Source organism: Synchytrium microbalum (genome assembly GCF_006535985.1).
Source record: "Synchytrium microbalum strain JEL517 chromosome Unknown SmJEL517_scf0017, whole genome shotgun sequence".
NCBI lineage: Eukaryota > Fungi > Chytridiomycota > Chytridiomycetes > Synchytriales > Synchytriaceae > Synchytrium > Synchytrium microbalum.
Genome location: NW_022158366.1, coordinates 126,313 through 140,070, shown reverse-complemented (window position 1 = coordinate 140,070; position 13,758 = coordinate 126,313). Strand labels below are relative to the sequence as shown.

The window sequence follows — 13,758 nt, the reverse complement described above, 5'->3', positions numbered from 1 at the left end:
TCGGCCATCTTCATACACTCGTATTTGAGTCAAACATGATTCTGGAGGATTCATATCGTTCAATAACTAGTAGGGCCGACTCCGGTGAGAAAACTCATAAAAAATCTGAGGGAAACTTTTTTTTACCGTGAGAGCATGTCTCAATTCAGCACGTTCAGCTTCAATCCTCAATCCCCAACGTTCTTCCACTAGCTCTGGAGCGCCAACTGCCGCATTAATGAGTTGTAACACAGCAGCTCGAAATTCAAAGAGGTCTGCTTCTTCAGCTCGTTCGACTCCTCCAGATGGAAAAGGATCCAAGACAGATTGTACAACTGTTGAGAATCGATAATCGTCAAGTTTGGTTATACTGAGAGCATCCAAGACCAATCTGTGTAAGGAGGCAAGAAATCAGCTTATGCTATGGATAAATGTGTCATGATTCAGATGCACAAATCAAACCATTTGTACGTACGTGTGTCCTATTGGGGACACTAGACATAACGCGGCAAGCACTTCTGCGACCATAGACCTCATTTTGAGGTTGATGCGACTTTGCCGATGGTCGCTCATGGGAATACTTGGAGGTTGCAGACATCTCGCCGATTGTACTACAACGCCTCCAGCTGAAGTGACAGCTTCGGACCCTGGTCCGGTATTCAGCAGGATTCGTAGACATCTACAGCAAAAATGATAAATTTGGCTGTTGTTTCCGTATATTCTGGCGTCAAACTACCAAAGCACATACCGAACAGCCTCAAGACGAACTTCGTCCTCAATCAAAATATCTTCCGTAGAGCCCGAAGTCCATCCCATAGATGCAGCAACACTAGCAAGACCAGCGAAACGCGTCCCAAGCGTCTTGTTTAACTGTCGATTGGAACGATATCGATCATTCTGATTTTCTCTACACCGTTGTAATGCACATTCGAGTGCTTCAGCTCCACGTAATGGACCTCGTTCGGGATGCTCTCCAGCTCTCGTATTAACGAATTCTGTCATCCAAGCATTTGGGGCAGTTGACAAGGTTACTCTCAGAGCGGTCAAATGACGTGCTAGAGATTTGAGAGGGGTCGATTTGTTGACGAGTCTTTCGATATACCAGGCTGGACCACGTTCTTCAACTGGTGCTGGTCCATGATGAGCGGGTGGAATGGCTACTGGTGTTGGTCCACGTTTTCCTGATGACACGTCATCAAGTGAATCTTGAAGCTCCCGGAGCTGTCGATCTCGAAATTGTTTTATGAAGGCTGGATGAAAAGTGGCCGTTAGCGAGAGGAAGCAACACACAAAATGTATGCATTAGTGCTCACATTTCTTTCGGGAGTACTCCAAGTTTTCCATGTTGACTCTACGTGGACCACGGATATCCAATTCGGTCTGCAGAAACAACGTATTGAGAATCGTTTCTGAAAAACTGTGAAAAGAAACTTTACCAGAACTGATTGAAACACTCTATCCAGTTCTTCGCCATCCATTGTGTCGATCTCTCTATCAGTCGGCGGTCTTATAGACTTGATAGAAGGCCTTTGTCTAGGCTCTTTAACGGCATTGACGCCAGACCACGCAGCCTCTATATCCATGCCCGTTACTTGCTCAAGCATAGGCCCAACAGTAGCAAAAGCTAGAGCTGAAGCAGGTCCAACTGTTGCCTTTGCACTTGAAAGAAACGCTGATAGAGCCATTGTTAAGCCGTAGACACCCGATGGTGTTAGAGTCTGTATGGTAGCTTCCGTGCTGTGTGTTATGACGTGGTATATGTCACGATTGGGTAGTATGAATTCCTTGTCTGCAAGAATTAACGGAAAGCTTCAGTCGAAAAGCAAACATTCTTTCGTTGCGTTTACACTTACCGGTCAGCAATCTCGCTTCTCCTGTACGTAGTTTGACTTCCTTTAACAGGTATCCATTTGGGTATGGATTTCGAACTCGAAACAAATCCAGGATCGACTACCGTTGAGAAATGTTTATGAGAGAGATACCCTTGAATGCAGTAAGATTGCATCCCTTACAATAATAACTTGTCTAGCAGACACATTTGGCCCGGCATGAATAGCAAACGTTGGCCTGCCGTCCATTGTAATTGAAACTCGACCTCCCTCTGCTGCAGGTGGTAGTCCTTGCGATGTACACGCCGAACCCAGAATTACTTCATCGCATATTTCAGGCACGTCTAAGATAGAAAATAACGAGCGGACTTGAGCTCTCTTACGGCTCAAAAGTTCAAACCTTGAACTTAGCATACCTTCGAACGCAACTCGTACAGCAATTGCTGGTATGATCAATCGTAAAGTAGGCAGCGGGCCATCTTTAGGTCCAAATGAGTCACGTGCAGAGTCTCTTTCGGAGGTTGGCGGTTGTGGTGGTCCACGTAGAAATCGATGAATCCTGGAATTTAGAGGAATTGGTTGATCTAAAGGGTGGTTTGGAGGTACAGATCAGTCATGGATTCTTCAAAGATGCATGTTTTCAGATGTAAATAACCGATATTCGACCTTCTTCCGCTATGGCCTTGAGCTCTTCCAATGTAATAGCTGTTTGGTGCGAAATGTGTGCAATTAGTTGACTTTCAGGCGATCAGAAGAGGGAAACGGAACCGCAACTTACGAGCATGAGTCTGAAGTCTATTCTGAGGCTTTCGGTAAGTTAGTCTACACTCTTGGAGCGTGGCTTGAGTCGATCCCAAAGTTGCCTTGATTTCAGGCCAAATTGTCTTGACTAGATCTTGAGCCGTAGTGCTCCGCTCGATAGATGCAGGCCTAAGTATTCCTGTTGGCAGAATGACTTGCACGAAATCTACAGACATTTGCCCGCTGCCAATGATCCTACGTACTGATGCATATTCAAGCAAGGACAGGACAGGTCGCGCCGAAAAGTGAGCCGGAAAGTGACTTGCAGAGTATGAGAAAGTGAGTCAAACCGCGTACTTCATAAATTACTATCGTTTTCAAGCTTCAAATCGCGTTAATGAGGTCTCAATGTGTTGCAATAACCTTCCTCATGAAACCATTGAAGTTTGGAAATTTTAGAAACCATCTAGTTCTAGCGGCGGGGATGTCAGCTCATTAAAAAGAGGGACCGTAACCAAGCTGCAAGTTAAGGATTGTCGCTGATCTATTCTTCCATTTCACGAAACATGAGCAATTGGCCTGTGGGAGAGGATCTAGATGAAATCGCGGACACTGTGGAAGAAACACCATTGTTAATACAAGATCAGCCTCTCAATGTACAAAGGCAAGCTATATTCATCTTTCCACGTCGTTTATGCTGTCTTTGAACGCTTATGATCGTGCAACATTCCCTTCATTAATTAACATCAACCACGGGTTGTCTTTTTTGTAGAGCTTTGAGGAAATCATTCCAAGTTCGAGCTGTTGTTCGAAAGACACTAAGTTATCAAAAGAGACAATGGTTTACAAATATCGTTTGTGTCTCGTAAGTCATTTGAATCATCGCAGTGGTTTGGAGCAGATCAGGGAATACTCACCACCAGCACGCATTCGATCTAGTGCTTGTCCTATGATGATGATTCTCGTATCTGCCATGCTGGCCTCATATTTAAATGGTTTATTGAAAGCTGCTCTTGACAATGATGGTGAGATCCGGTTTAAACGATTCTGTGAACCAACCTTCTGAGTCAACGACGAGCTCGACTTCTAACACAGCTACTTCTTATAGTCTTATTATTATGCTCAAATGTGCCTTCCATGACAGAAGACAACTTCCCATATATCAATCCTCGAGATGAGAATGTACCGATATTACCTCCCGAATCAGCCCCAGGTGCCAAGTCGCCTGTCAAACACGTAAATTTCCAAATCGAAACAACCGAATTTACTTCCGGTATTGGACTCCCGCAGCCGTGTGTATATTGGTTTGGTGGAAACTATCCTTACTCGGAGCCATACGCAAGGAAACCAGATTTGGCCTTTGGGTTTTCTGATAGAGACACGTAAGAGCGTGTTTGATTACAGAGCTTGCTATTTTCGTGAAGCTCACAGTCACGTAATTCTTGGATATTCAGGACATTCATACCACAACCCATCAACGGTTGGTTTGGCACCTTCACATCAGCTATAGTACAATATCTTATAGAAACTCAAGTCCGACCTTGGTTCTTCTATGATTACTCAGACGAATTCAATCCTCAGTGGTTGGGTAAACGTGTAGAAGCAGATCCGATATCTCCCTTCAAGATACCCAGTCAACGGTTTAGATTTGCAAACCAGAGTACTGGTATTCTAGATACCATCGAAACTCGGTATTACGTTGAAGCGGATCTTCTGAATGGATCTATTCCTACTGGCGATGACGATGGTGGTGGATTGTGGAGTCGTGATGATCCTGGTGAAAAGTATAAGGTCTTTAAAGCAGTCCCATTCTTTGAAAAGGTAACCAGGCTTTGCTTGCAGAAAATCTGGGAGGATCCCCCCTGGCTCCTGGTGCTCCTCACTCACACAGTTTATCGCTTTAGAGCAAAGTTGCCACGTTGGACGTCATGATTGCGGACAGGATTCAAAAGTAAAGTCTCAAAGATTTCACGAATATTGCGTTTTCAATACCAACAGTCCTTTTAAATTTGATAGATTACTTGCCGAACTGGCCAAGATTGATAAGCACATTTTATTCAACACTCAGCCAAGTCAGTCTGAAGTTGCTCAGTATCTGATAAATGTATCGGCGATAACAAAGGACATGCCATTTGGAGGTCTGAGCACCTTTGAATCTCCCAACCACAAAACCCATCAAACTAATCACATCCTCCCGCTGTTTAGGTATCCACTTTGAGGCAGTCGATCAGATCGATTCGACGCGTCTCTTCTACAACTATACTCTATATATTGGAAAGGATCGTCGTCTATCGGCAGCCTTCGGATATCCAAGACCAGGGTTTCGGCAATTTGTGACGCAGGCTGAAATGTCGAATGCTATTTGTAAGCATGATTGTCAAAGATCGTCTCATTGATGCCGATAGTTCTAAACCGAACAATTGCTTAGTACGATTCAGTAATCCCAAACTTGGAGCGCATTCAATCACTCAAGGTGTCAGGGTAGGCAGTTTCCTGGTAACCATTGGGTCTTTTTGCCAGCTCTAATAATCGTTCACTTAGGCATTCCCTCAACTGGTGGAAACTCGAATCAACTTGCCATTTGGAACAGTCCTAGGACGGCTCTTGTATCCGTTTGGAGGTGAGGTCGCAACGTTTTACTTGCTTTTGTGTCGCTTTAACTTTGCTCGTTTCTCGTAGTGTCGTTTCTGCTGCCAATTTTTGTCATTGTGAGCTAGCTCGCTTGGTCCAAATCGACTTTGTCTCCTGACAACGATACTTACACACTTTTGTCTCAACAGACGTTGGTTCGAGAGAAAGAAGAACGGATTCTCATGATGATGCGCATGGTTCGTCGAAAATGTCGAAAAAATAGGAACTACGTTATAGCAAAGCTTCTCATTTCTTTTTGCCCTTCAACTAGAATGGGTTAAAAATGTGGATCTACTACTTTGCTCATTATCTGCATTTCTATTCTCTCCATACTATCTCCAGCTTGGTGTTTATCATTGCTGGCAAAATCTCAGGAACAGAGTTCTTTAGTCTCACAAGTTGGTGGGCTCTACTGGTGGTCTTCTTTGTATGGGGGTTTGCACAGGTTGCTTGTGCCTTCTTGTTGTCTGCTTTCTTCAACAGGAGTCGGATTGCTTTAGGTAAGAACCACAAAATCATGAAGCCATTGTGATGACAAAAAGGAGCTCATGTTCACTTTTATCTCAATAGTGTTGACATTCTTGATTGTCGTTTGCGGGGTCATGGTCTCTATCGCTACTTATCAGATTGCTCTTGATGGTCCTCCGCCAGGATATCTGCTGTGGTAATTACAAAATTAAAGGGGCTTGTTTGCGTTCTCAAAAGAAGCTTAATGTTCATTCCATTTTTAGGCCTCCATTTGCATTCTAGTATGATCAAGACCCTTGACATCCAATGAGTCGCTTTTTATGGAGCTCACCTTCTGCCTTTCTAGTTGGCTATTGGCTTCCATGAATGAGGCTTCTATGTCACCGACGAGAACAACGGTGAGGGCCAACAAAGACATCTCACTACTCCTGGATTTCTCTGACATTTAAGAAAATCTTAGGCATACACACTTGGGATGATTCGGCCTGGTGATCCAGTATTTACTTGTCTCATGTATTTGGTGGTGGAATCTGTCATATTTCTCGCATTGGCAGCATATCTTCAGCTAGTTTTGCCAAGTGAATTTGGTGTGCAAAAGTCGTGGAAATTTCCATATGACGACTTTTGTAAATGGTTGAAACGTAGAAGACGTCGTCGTAACAAGGGCAAGGTGAGATCGAATGTCGGTGTAAATGACATTCATCCAACTTAAGCCGTCTTGTTTTCTCTTCGCTACTGCCAGGAGCCACTCGCATCAGGAGAACGCTCCTCTTCAGTAACATCAATGAATGCATTCACACCGACGCAGTCGCTCATAGATCTTGGAAACATGGAAGACGAATCAGTGAGAATTGAACGGGCTCGTGTCTTGAATGGATTGTTTGATCCAACATCTCCTATCGTCATGGCCGGTATGCGAAAAGTATACCCAGCTACTGATGGTAGAGTGCCCAAGATTGCTGTTGCGGATGTCACTTTTGCTGTTGAAGAAGGAACCTGTTTTGGATTGCTGGGTATGCTTCCGGTGAATCCATGCACTTTTTTGGTGAAAGTCTAACATCTTCATTTTCGACTCAAATGCAGGACAAAATGGAGCAGGTATTAACTGAGAGTCACTTACACTCTCAAAGCTCAAGCATAACGCTCATCTTCTCACGAAAACTTAGGTAAAACATCGCTCATCTCCATCTTGACTGGCTTGCGAGATGCTACATCAGGAAGAGCATCTATTGCTGGATTCGACATATCTACGCAGATGAAATACTGCTTCAGGTCTATGGGCATATGTCCTCAACATGACATCTTATGGGAGGACTTGTCCTGCAAAGAACATCTGATGTTTTATGCTCGACTGAAGGTCGGCTTATTGTTGAGGCAGTTCTTTTTGGTCCCATCCTCCCTTGACACTGAATCCATTTAGGGAGTTCCACCAGAAAAAGAAGCAGAGACAGTATTAGCGTCTCTGAAAAAGGTGAAACTCGAATCACAAGCCAATAAACTAAGTCAAAAACTGTCTGGTGGTGAACGACGAAGACTCAGTCTTGCTATCTCATTGGTTGGAGATCCTGGAGTCGTGTTTCTGGTATGTGTCGCAGTGCGAAAAAAGATAATGAAGATTTGTATAAGAAATTTATGCTCTATTTCTCAACAACACAATGATAGGACGAGCCCAGTACTGGTCTTGATGTTGACGCGAAGCGAGGGCTCTGGGAAATCATAGATCAAGCTCGGAGTGGCAGGACCATAGTGCTGGTAGGTTTCGTTTACCACTTGGGTTGCTTGCTGGCTTCGTTATTTAAAGAGTGTGTAACCATCCAATCTCTCTAGACCACACACAGGTATCTCTGATAACACTACGCATGCCATGATTTCTTGCTCACACGTGTTTTTTTTGCAGTATGGAAGAAGCCGAGGTGTTGTGCCAAAGAATTGGCATCATGACTTCAGGCATCTTGAGGTGTATTGGTACACCAGCAGAACTGAAGAAACGTTATGGTGCTGGATTCCGGTTACAATTTACATCGAATGCTGGACAAGGAATGAGACGTGCCAAAAGGTATTCATCTATTACTCCTCCTTTTTTCGTTTCGCTTACCATTTCGTCATCACATTCAGATTTGTGGAATCTATACTACCAGCAGGCTTCTCAATTAGTGAATCATTTACAACGAGTGCAGTATACGAGTTTCCTACTGAAAAAGTTGGTGTTTTGGGCCGTATATTCTCAGAATTGGAGGCTGGAGCTTCTTCGAATGCAGTATTGGAATGGGGAATATCTCAGACAACGTTGGACGAGGTGTTTACGCGGGTGACGTTTGAAGATCAATGTGATTGAAAAAGCTCTGTGTTTTCAAGTAGTAAACGGCTTTTTTGGCTGGTGCTCATTGGGTTTGTTTATATTATTGGAATGAGAATAGCATCAGTTTATGTATCAATCGCACTGGTTCATGATATTTCTCACTTTTGCTTGTAAGAGATGAAGTTATCACAAGAACAGCGGTTTTACACATATCGTCTGCGTCTTGTAAATCAGTTTGCCCTCTGTCGTCATTCAGTGAGGTTCATGAAATCTTCACCACACCGCTTAGCAGAATGGTGCAAGGCGTATCATGATAAGTCTTGCGCCTTTAACGACATACCGTCTGGGTCTTTGGACATCACAAAATAATACGTCTAGTTACCAAATTCGTCAATGGTATCGCTGGAATATAAACACACATCCTGTATCATTATTTTCCACAAAGTTGTACAATGCAGATTCAGTCCAGATGCTAGAGGCAACTACAGTTTCTAGTACATGATCATGCTTGCGAAGACGGTGTTTGAAGTTTGTGAAGTTGTTGGTGTTTGAGTTCGATAGATTGGGGTTGAATCTCAACAGTACAATAGGAACGAGCGAGAGCATCTTGTGAGTATAGTAATATTCACGGGCTGATGGAGATGGAGGACCAAACATCTGAGTTGACGAAGGGAAACGCATGAATCTGTTGAATATGTCCACTACAACCTAAGGGACTCAGCAAGATGAGTCGTCAAAGCAAAGGAAATAGAAAGACACGGTTTAAACTGTTAATATTCCTCGCTCGCCCTCTTTGCCCTATATGTATGAGAACTTTCTCTTTCAAATATCCTTGTGCAGAAAACTGCGAATTCATCACTTTGCCGTGCTCAGGAAGGAAGCAGAGGCCCGCCAAAAGCAATATCTCATCTATTGTCACGTGAATATACGCGTCATAATAGTTTCTTTCCTTGGACACTGTTCCATCTGCGCTCTTGAGAGTAATTAATAGCGCCTTCGCTTCACATGACTTCCAACATCGTTCGCAACAAGATCTCTGAGGGAAGGAGACGCAGAAGAACCAAGAGACACATCTCACTGCGGAATGGTGAGTACAGTGCTTACATTGATCATTCAAGCCCCCGATGGCTCCAGATCTAGAGATATTCTAACAACCACACAACTACCAATTTTCAGTTGCCGCCTTTAACGAATCCGAGGGAAGGGGCCTCAGAAACAGCTCTAGTCTATCTGAACAGGTGGATGCATTGCATTCAAGGTTAACTCAAAACGTCTTTGGCCTCAGATCTATGGATATTCTAACAGTTTTGTTTACACATGCTGGTTGCCGCTTCTAGGAGTTCCCAGCACAACTGCCAGGAAACCCACAATATCTGATGAGGCCGCGAAGCCATCCACAGCTGACGTCCACGTTTTCGGTATGCTCCAATGTCTCATTGTTATTGTATTAGGTTGTGCTCTGTTGTTGCATTTTTGACTATGATGCTCATTCGATCCTATCTCACCCTAGATATGCTTACAAGCAGCCATCTCATCACACTCCAGCAACATCGTGACCCAATCAGGCCTACCGGGTGGCCCATTGGTCGCCATTCGAATTTCGAACCTCCTTCGTCCTCGAGACTGGTTAGCCACACAAGCCAATTGATTTGAGCCAACAGGGCTGCTGAGAAGACCAATAGGCGTCGTCCGTCGCAAACGGCTTGGTGCCCGAGACTGATTGGGAAGCGTGTCTAGAGATTTGATGTGTTGGTGCTCGCTCGCGGCCTGCTACAAGGTCAAGTTCAAGTTACGAAGACGTGAGGGACAAGGAAAATGCTACTGTTGGGTATCACCATTGTTGAGAATAGAGCCCCGACCTGGCCAGTTTACTAGGGCCTCTCCCAGGTCTGGGCCATCCAAATAGCAAGTCTTGTCTTACACATCGGATGGACATCCCTTCCTCGTGCAGGCTGGGACTTCTGTGTGGATCGACGTGCCAACTGGTACTCTCATCTCAGTGAGCTTGCATTCGGTTTGCTCCATTAAATACGACCAACAATACGTCCAAAGGCAGTTATGGAATCTACAGAGTTTGATGTATGGGTGGAAAAAGGATGATTCTGCAGAGCATTTGGGTGACCTGCTAGCGGCTCTTGGGGAAGAAAATTGGTAAGGAGTCATTCACTCAAATGTCAGTGGTCAAAATAGCTCACATTCTCTCATACTGCATACCATCAGAGAGATGAGTCTGGGGAGAACTTGTATGAAATGTGGTAGAAAGGTGCTACTTGTGAGATTGGACGTGTTCGCGGTAGCTGTATAGCGTGAAATAAAGGTGGTTTACAGAGAGAACTCATGTGATCTTTTCGCGTTGAAACTTTCCAAAAAGCAAATTTCGAAATTCATAATTATCATTCAAGTCATTTTGTCTTCGCTTCTATCTCCTTGCCTTCACTAGTGCGTTTTATGCCAAAAAAATCTTGTAGTCTTGTAGTAATCTAACACATGCCAAAGCCCAAAGGCACCAGATTCTCCGAAGCAGTACTCGATTGTATTGACTTTAAATCACTGTTACAATTCTCTACTCTACTACTACCATTCACTAATTGCTCTGTCAACATAGAACTAACTCATCATCTCCCATTTTTTGTTCATCCAAACTTCCTTGCATCTCCTCCTCCCACTACAACAATCCCTGTCCTTAGATATCCAGATTCACAAACTCAACCTGCTTCCGAATCCCAACCACTCTACTCTCCACATTCTCCCACCACACACCTTCGCTAGCACAACTATCTCTCAACTTTTCCAATCCAGATTGTTTGGCTTCTGATTCAGCCATCATACCCAAGAATTGTATCTTGAATGTTCCTAATGATGCCCGTAGGGATTTGCGCATGGCGTTGGCTAGCCTTGCGGAATGCGTATTGACGAAGTTGATGTGGTTGAAATGAGAGCGAAGCTTGCGTGATATTTTACGGTCAATGGTTTTCGGCAGGCTACTTAGCATATACACCAAGTATCCGATACCTATTGGGTATAGTTGTCGTTTAGATATTTGGAATCTGACGTGTGCAAAAAATAAACGCCGACACTCTGCATCCAGCGATTTGACAGGCAAAACTCCTCTGCTAGAAGTCATATCAAGCTTACCACTAGCCGTGATAGCAGCGAATCCAATCCTAACAGTATTAGCAAATCCAATAGAAGACCCAACTCTAAACAGCCCATGAGCAATCCTCCATTGCATACCAGCATATCCAACAGCACCTAAAGCAACAGCTATTGTCCCAGGCACATATTCCTTAACCAACTCGTTTATAGCAATAGGCTCAAAGAAATCCGTAGAGTCCAATACGAGGGAATTTCCACGAGTAGCAGCTAGAGTTGACATGCCAGCTTCCTCATCGAATATCTGGCGTATGACATCTTCATCTAGAGGTGGTAGATTCGGTAGTGCCATTGCAGCAGCATTATATACAGATGATGCTCTGTCTAGTGCATCATTTCGTGCCTTTATCTCGCACCGTCTAACTTGATCGGTAGATAGTTTTAAGACACATCGCACGAGTTCTCGACCATACTGGTATGCGTATAGGAAGCCTGGATACTCGAGGTGAGGTACTAGGTGGTCTATATTATCGGGTGAGATGGAATCTACGAGGTTCTTGAGTAGCAGAGTGGCATTATTCTGCACTTGTTCCGAAGCAGCATCGATCATGACATCGAGAGAGTCTAAGAGCTTTGTCTTTACATCCTTCATACTAGTATAAGCTGGTTCAGCTTGCTTTAGCTCCACGGTCATCTTTTTTGCTCGAGTCTTTAAGATTGATGCGGTATAACTCGAGAATGTATACATGTCTGATAATAGATTGACCATGTATTGCTTGGCTGGAGCTAGTTTCGATCGAGCTCGCTTCTCGAGTATGAAGGTGCGAAGACGAGCTTCCAGTTTCTCAAATTCGCCTAATAGGATTGGATCTGGATTCGGTATCAGCCTTTGCTTGGCAGATACGAAGTGGACTAGCGATTCTGCATCTTCGTATGTTGATGGTGATATTTGGCGAATCTGGTCGAGGACGTCTCGACGACACCTGTCCTTTTTCTCGATCTGGTCAAACCTATTTACGACTATAAAGACATATGCCTTTTCTTTACCAGCATTCGACAAGAACTCTCGAGCCTATATTGTGAGTGTAAAAAATGTGTGAGTTCAGAACATCGATAGCAAAAAAGCCAGAAAGCAGAATATGAATATTGCTCAACGGCGTAATGCCAACACAACCATCAACTCAAACGAGAACCTACGGAGAGTGTAAAGTGATTCTCAGCATTGACCATGAAAACAATGACATCTATTTCCTCTTGGCGAGAAAAGAGAGCCGTGGTCTTCATCTGGTCAATGTTCAGACCAGGAGAGTCGATCAATGATATATCGACCAGACCATTATGTAGTAACGAGTCGGACGATTCTCTACGATCTCGTACATAGGCTCGTAGCAGTCCAAAGCCTTGGGTATTATTCTCTACCAGCTCTTCGAGCTGTTTCAAGTCAAACCGTTCATACGTGTGAGGATCGTCTACACGGTATGGTTCTATGTCGTGGATGCCATGGACTTCTTCTATACCACGATTCTGGTTTGCGTCGATTACCTCACAGAAGACGGCGGTACATGGTTGCTGGTCGTGTGGTACGACCTGTCGTTTCAGCATAGCGTTTATGAAGGTTGATTTGCCAGCATTCAAGTCTCCTGTGACGAGCAGCTTTGATCTTGTATCCAGAATTCGAGCCTTTAATTTATCTAGATGGGCCAGACTAGCAGCTATTTCACCCATCATGACATCGTACGAAATGGCGTTGGAGTCGTTACTGGTGTTGGTATCAGGGGAGGCCGAGTATGGATTTTGGATTATATTATAAGCTCGATCGTCCAGTTCAAAGACCTTGAGCTTTTCGTAAGCGTGTTCTGCTATATTCGGTAGTCTGACTGGAGTAGTTGGATGTGATGGACTGGAAGCTCCAGACTTTGGAGTACTTGATTCGTCGTAGGAAGCATATCTCCTCATGGAAACCGGCCTTGTCCTGATGGCAGATGGAGGACAGTAGAAGGTATGGTGGTGACTATTGCTATTACTATTGGTGATGTTCGTGTTGATTGTCATGGTGGTGGTGGGAATAGCACCAGTGTTCTCACTAGTGCCATCCGCTGCTGGTGGTATAGAGGATGATTCGTTCATGATATGGACGAGTAACGACTTGATCAAGTCCATGTAGACCAATAGCTGAGACTTAGCCTGTACAAAGTGAGCTTCCGAATCAGCTAGGTTTGGTGTTGTTGATGTTGGCATAGACGATAGTTTTTTATGGTCGGTTGACGATGGCGTCAAGCCGGGCTTGGTGGCAGCAGTATCGCGAAGCATGATTTGAGTTCTAATTGAGAAGTTCCGTTGACTGTAGGATGTCATTTTTGGTTGTGGTTATGGTTAGTAAAAGAGTCATCTAGTCATGTGCGAACAGAAGATTGGAGTCCAGTAATAGTTGTGATATGGGCTTTACCTGCTGGTAATGCGTCCTCTCCAAGAAGATCTATATTCTTATGTCTAGTAAGTCTGTGCTGAATGGAAACAAGCAAAGTGTGTTTTCGGCAGGCAAAAATTCTGGGGATGACACGTCACTTTCACATCAACGAACTACGGATCATATAGATCTTCTGCGGTTCCTATACCTCAAACCGAGTAAAGATACCTTGTACTCGTTCCTGTGTTGGGCAGAGGTCAACTGCAAATATCGCAATGTCCTTCCTTCCTCCAACACAACTCTGCACGCAC

The 13,758-nt window shown here is 44.2% G+C and overlaps 2 protein-coding genes across 2 annotated transcripts; one reads left to right on the top strand and one right to left on the bottom strand.

Annotated features, from left to right (window-relative positions):
- Positions 1 to 3,115: 3,115 nt before the first annotated feature.
- Positions 3,116 to 7,983, top strand: SmJEL517_g03315 (uncharacterized protein; the record flags this gene model as incomplete). The annotated part of the gene is made up of 25 exons (XM_031169243.1): positions 3,116 to 3,180; positions 3,322 to 3,414; positions 3,489 to 3,574; positions 3,658 to 3,931; positions 4,004 to 4,370; positions 4,454 to 4,500; positions 4,566 to 4,687; positions 4,755 to 4,913; positions 4,978 to 5,030; positions 5,091 to 5,169; positions 5,229 to 5,257; positions 5,330 to 5,377; positions 5,452 to 5,680; positions 5,751 to 5,844; positions 5,912 to 5,929; positions 5,995 to 6,046; positions 6,109 to 6,318; positions 6,391 to 6,661; positions 6,732 to 6,746; positions 6,815 to 7,005; positions 7,069 to 7,230; positions 7,311 to 7,400; positions 7,476 to 7,486; positions 7,546 to 7,704; positions 7,764 to 7,983. The coding sequence occupies 25 exons, from the start codon at positions 3,116 to 3,118 to the stop codon at positions 7,981 to 7,983; spliced, it is 3,144 nt and encodes a 1,047-aa protein (XP_031024780.1).
- Positions 7,984 to 10,630: 2,647 nt separating this feature from the next.
- SmJEL517_g03314 (uncharacterized protein) lies at positions 10,631 to 13,395 on the bottom strand (the record flags this gene model as incomplete). The annotated part of the gene is made up of 3 exons (XM_031169242.1): positions 10,631 to 10,959; positions 11,083 to 12,112; positions 12,238 to 13,395. The coding sequence occupies 3 exons, from the start codon at positions 13,393 to 13,395 to the stop codon at positions 10,631 to 10,633; spliced, it is 2,517 nt and encodes an 838-aa protein (XP_031024779.1).
- Between the last annotated feature and the right edge of the window lie 363 nt (positions 13,396 to 13,758).